Genomic DNA, 5,003 nt, shown 5'->3' on the forward strand with positions numbered 1-5,003 from the left:
GCCCTGGGGCTCCTCGCTCCTCCTCACTCGGGTCCCCCCCAGCAGCATTGTAAAAAGCTGGAGTAAAGCACCCTCAGAGCCAGTGCTCCTGGAGGCCAGTGACCTGGCTGAGCCTCGAGCGGTGCGTGGGTGCCCGCGTGGTCAGGAAGGGCTCTGCCTTTGCCTGGGTGGGCCCTGTCAGGGCTCGGCAGGACGTGTGCCCTGGTGCCCCGGGGGGGTCCCCGCAGGTTCGTCCCCAGGGAGCCGCCTCTCCCTTGCAGAGAACGGGGTCCTGAGGAACGGGACGGAGGAGGTGCTGTCCCTCGAGCAGTGTCCCCCCACCAAGAGGCTGAAGACCAACCCCTGCAGCAACAGCAAGGAGCAGCGGGTGGAGGAGGACCAGAGCCGAGGTGAGCGGCAGCGCTGGGCTCCTGCAGGGCCCTCGGTCTGCTTTCCAAAGGCAAAGGGGTTCGTGGTCTCCCACTGCTCCCCCGTGCCTGAGAAGACGCCAGCGACCACAGCTACACGAGGTGGTGCCACAGGCTGGGCTGTGACAAGTGCTCAGCCTGGAGGTGATCTGTGTGTTGCTCCTTGGAGCTCTAGCTCCAGTTATCTCCAGCAACGGGCGTGGGCATTGCACCAACATTTCTAATACACCCATGGCTGCTTTCTCTGTCCTAAGCTCAGCAAAGCTGTAGTAGTTTCATTGCAAGAAATAAGGTGTCTGTAAGTGGAGTGCATTTGAAGTTCGTTATACAAGGAATGATCAATCTCTTTATTTTTATTTTATAAAGAACAAATGGTTTCCGAAGTGACGAACAACAGTGGGAGTCTCGAAGGTAATTGATTGCTCTGTCTCTGGGGAAGAGTGTGGGGCTGCACTTGGCACAGGTCCTGGGTCTCCTTTTAACCTCAGCATGTAGAAAGCAGCAAGTGCCTGAGCCTGGAGCAGCTGCCCAGAGAGGCTGTGGAGTCTCCTGCTCTGGAGAGATCCCAAACCTGCCTGGAGCCCATCCTGGGCACCCTGCTGTGGGTGACCTGCTGGAGCAGGGGGGTTGGATGAGGTGGTCCCTGCAGACCCCCACCAGCCCGGGATGCTGTGGTGGCAGAGTGCTGGGCCTGCCTCTGGGGGGGAGCTGAGGGATGTGCTATGCAGATCCTCCTCACAGAGCTGTTCCCAGAGGGGCTGCAGCTTCCACAGGCTCACATGGACACGCCTGGGGCTGAGATGAGGGGCTCCAGCCTCAGGGGCGGGGTGAAGGAGGTCCTGCACCCCTGCCCCGGGGTGAGCAGAGCCCCCTCTGTCACACAGACAGCTGTTTGTCCTGCGGCAGGAGGAACCCAGCCACCTTCCACCCCCTGTTTGAGGGGGGCCTCTGCCAGACGTGCAGGGTAAGTGCTGCCGTGCCGGGGCTGGCGGGAGCCTGGGGCTGCAGGATGGGGTGCTGAGTCCAGCCCCACTGGGTCAGGAGGGGTGACTGTGCCAGATCCTGGCTGTGCTGTACCCCCCGTGGGGCTGCACCTCGGTGCTCTCCCCGCTTGGAGCACGGAGGGTGTGCAGCCCTGAATGGAGCAGAGCTGTGTTCTCTCCTCACCCCCCGAGCACAGATCCTGATCCTCTGTCCCTCTCCTCCCGGCTCCTTTCGCTAGGATAGATTCCTGGAGCTCTTCTACATGTACGACGAAGACGGGTACCAGTCCTACTGCACGGTGTGCTGCGAGGGGAAGGAGCTGCTGCTCTGCAGCAACGCCAGCTGCTGCAGGAACCTCCGCTCCTGGGGAGCCGCAGGTCGTGTGTGAGCCTGGGCAGGGTGCTCTGCTGCTCCCCAGCTGCCTGCCCTGTGGCACATCCCAGCTCAGCCTCCCCATCCCTGCTGAAACACTGCACCTGAGTAAGTCCCAGGGAGGATGGCAGGAGCTTTACCTGTGCTTGGGTCACCAGCTTGGGGAGTCTTAAACAGGGTACTGCCTGGAAAAATACTCTACAGAACGGAGTGGGGGCTCTGGTGCATGGCAGTGGAGACTCCAGGAGAGGCCAGGGTCACCCAGAGGGGTTTCCGGAGGTGATGGGAACGAGGTGTTGTGGTTTGGGCAGGTGCTTCTGTGTGGAGTGTCTGGAGGTGCTGGTGGGGCGAGGGACGTCGGCCAAGGCAAAAGAGCAGGAGCCCTGGAACTGCTACATGTGCCAGCCCCAGGGCAGCTACGGGGTGCTGCAGCGCCGGCAGGACTGGAACACCCGCCTGCAGGACTTCTTCACCAGCGACAAGGGGCAGGAATATGTAAGGGCTGCGGGGGCGAGCCCAGCACGCAGGGCCTCTGGGGAGGGGGCCACAGAGGGCAGGGCAGGCGGCTCGGAATTCCCTGGCCCTCTGCCTTGATCTCACTCGCCCACCCTCTCCAAGGGTGCTGGGCTCTTGGCCCCGCAGGTGCTCCGCTGAAGGTGGAGGTGATGCCTGTAGAGCCCAGGTGTGGCCTCACAGAGCATCGCCCAGAGCTGGGGCTTCACTGCTGTTCTTCCATTGTAGGCTGCACCCAAAATCTACCCAACGGTCCCACCAGCGAAGAGGAGACCTATTCGAGTGCTCTCGTTATTTGATGGCATAGCCACGGGTGAGGCACTGAAGGGCACCAAGAGTTTCGGGGATTAACAGTTTCATGGCCTCAGACCTGTCTCTGAAAGTGTGGTGGGGAGAAGGGGTAAGGGGCAGGGTGGTCCCATCAGGAGGACAGGATGGCAAGGGCTCCCCTTCCTGCTGGAGGGCTGTGGGGGAGGGCATGGGAATTCTGCTCATGGGGGTTCCTGCTCTGCCGAGCGTTGTCTCGGGTGGCTGGTTCCACCAAGGAGCAAGAGCAGTGGGAGCACTGGTAACCTGGCCTCTGGTGATGAAGTGCCTGCAGGGAACTGGGTTGACTCAGTTCACTTGGCTCTGGAGTTCTGTCTTCTGGGAGTAAACCTGCCTGGAGCAACAGGTCAAAACCATGGTTTGCTCATCTGGAAGTGCTGTGTGACTGTACCCACCTAGGACACGCAAGAGGGGCCACATCGAGCGGTGCTGACGAAGGAGACTTGGAGACTAAAGAGAGCAGTGCGACCTCAGAGCTCTGTCCCTCGGCAGGGTACCTGGTGCTGAAGGACTTGGGCATCCAAGTGGAGAAGTACATCGCCTCGGAGATCTGTGAAGACCCCATTGCCGTGGGCACCATGCGGCACGAGGGCAACATCACCTATGTGCACGATGTCAGGAACATAACCAAGAGAAACGTGAGCAGAGCTGTGGGAGGGCTGGGGGGCGTGGCCGTGGGCGGCATCGGCTCCTAACTGCGTCTGTTTGCTCGCTGCAGATCGAGGAGTGGGGACCCTTTGACCTGGTGATTGGTGGGAGCCCCTGTAACGACCTCTCGCTTGTCAATGCGGCCAGGAAGGGGCTGTATGGTAAGGCTGCTGCAGAGCTGGGGGGTCCTGGGGTGTTCCTGGGGTGCAGAGCCACTGGAAAGTCCACGGCAGTGGGTCAGCCCCGGTCTGCATTGGTGGTGGTGGCTCCTCACGGAGCTGCAGAGCTGTGGCACCTGCAGAGTGCAGAGGGGAGGGCAGCCAGCCCCCCGAGCTGCGCCCCCAGCGCTGCCAGTCCCAGCCCACCACTCTGGGTTCTCCCTTCCAGAAGGAACTGGGAGGCTGTTCTTTGAATTTTACCACCTGCTCAACTATGCTCGTCCCAAGGCGGGAGAGGAGCGTCCTTTCTTCTGGATGTTTGAGAACGTGGTGGCCATGAGGGTCAACGACAAGAGGGACATTTCTCGGTTCCTGGAGGTACGGATTGCTGCAGGCTTTGGGAGAGCAGGAGAGCTTGCTGGGTTTCACAAGGTGTGCTGAGGCTGTGAGGGTCTGGCTGTGGTTTTGCACAGCCCTGATGCTGGAAAACCCCCTGGCACACACCAGGAATCGAGTTTTCAGTCACAGCTCTGGATCCGCTCTGGCTTTCATCTGGCTAACGCTGAGCTCTGGTTCTCTGGGGGAAGGTTTTTGCCAGCCTCGCAGAAAGCATCTGTTCAGAGCAATGCCTGTTATTTCTAGGGAGAGGGAGGTCAGGGACTGGAAAGGATTTTTAACTGGGTGGTAGCCAAGATGGGCTGTGGGTCAGCAGGGGTGCCTGTGTGTAAAAGCCCCTCCGGAGGCTGATGGTCCTGTCCTGATCCTGGCCCAGAGGAACCGGCACTGCAGCCTGGGGGGACTTTCAGCAGGTGCTGGCTGGGGCTGTGGGGTGGGGAGGAGCTGGACTCTGCTGGGGAACAAGGGTTTGTTTGGGCTACCTCCTGAAGAGGGCTTGCTGAATTCTGCAAGTGCCTGCAGAGGAGGGTTTCCGTGCAGGAGAGGGCTGAGCTCACGCCTCCTCCAACCTTTTCCTCCCCCCGTGGCCTGCAGTGTAACCCCGTTATGATCGACGCCATCAAGATCTCGGCTGCCCACCGCGCACGCTATTTCTGGGGCAACCTGCCAGGCATGAACAGGTAACCCCCGCTGCCAGCTCGTGCCTCCCGCCCTTGTGGTGTTTTGTTTTGTGGTATTTCTGTGGTGGCTCTTTCCTCCTTGGCCCTAAGCCCAGCTCCTGGGAGCCTGAGAGCTGCAGCTCCCATTGGGCGCAGTTTCCCTGCGGTGATGTGCACGTGATAATGACTTTATTGATGAGAAACGTGATAATGAGGTTATTGATGAGCAGTGATGAGGCCGTGGGAACAGTGTAGCAGTGTCCTCTGCCCCCAACCTGAAGCCTGTGGGGGAAGAGTGATGGGGCTTGGGCAGGGTGCTGCAGGGTGTGTCTGGCTTGGGATGCACGCACACCCTCCCCAGCCTCTGTCCAAGCCCCAGGCTGATGCTGGGGTGCTGTATGGCACCCCTGGGGCAGTGCCATGTGGGGGTTTGCTGGAGATGAGACCGAGCTGCTGCCTTGGCCAGGGCTGCTCCCCACCCCAGCATGGTGGCACTGGGAAGCTCATGCTGCAGCCAGTGGCTGGTGTGGGGAAGCACA

General features: G+C 60.7%; 1 protein-coding gene across 1 annotated transcript in view; it reads left to right on the forward strand.

The window, feature by feature from the left end:
- The window catches only part of DNMT3B (DNA (cytosine-5-)-methyltransferase 3 beta), a gene marked incomplete at its 5' end in the record, with an annotated part of 4,741 nt that extends 252 nt beyond the window's left edge, over positions 1-4,489 (forward strand). The window contains 10 exons of the mRNA XM_008944538.1: positions 263-389; positions 774-818; positions 1,292-1,371; positions 1,630-1,738; positions 2,071-2,258; positions 2,505-2,589; positions 3,096-3,241; positions 3,322-3,412; positions 3,639-3,787; positions 4,400-4,489. Of these exons, the coding sequence (XP_008942786.1) occupies positions 263-389; positions 774-818; positions 1,292-1,371; positions 1,630-1,738; positions 2,071-2,258; positions 2,505-2,589; positions 3,096-3,241; positions 3,322-3,412; positions 3,639-3,787; positions 4,400-4,489 (1,110 nt within the window). The remainder of the gene's footprint in view (positions 1-262; positions 390-773; positions 819-1,291; positions 1,372-1,629; positions 1,739-2,070; positions 2,259-2,504; positions 2,590-3,095; positions 3,242-3,321; positions 3,413-3,638; positions 3,788-4,399) is intronic.
- Between the last annotated feature and the right edge of the window lie 514 nt (positions 4,490-5,003).

Source organism: Merops nubicus, unplaced genomic scaffold, assembly GCF_000691845.1.
Source record: "Merops nubicus isolate BGI_N331 unplaced genomic scaffold, ASM69184v1 scaffold39327, whole genome shotgun sequence".
Taxonomy (NCBI): Eukaryota; Metazoa; Chordata; class Aves; order Coraciiformes; family Meropidae; genus Merops; species Merops nubicus.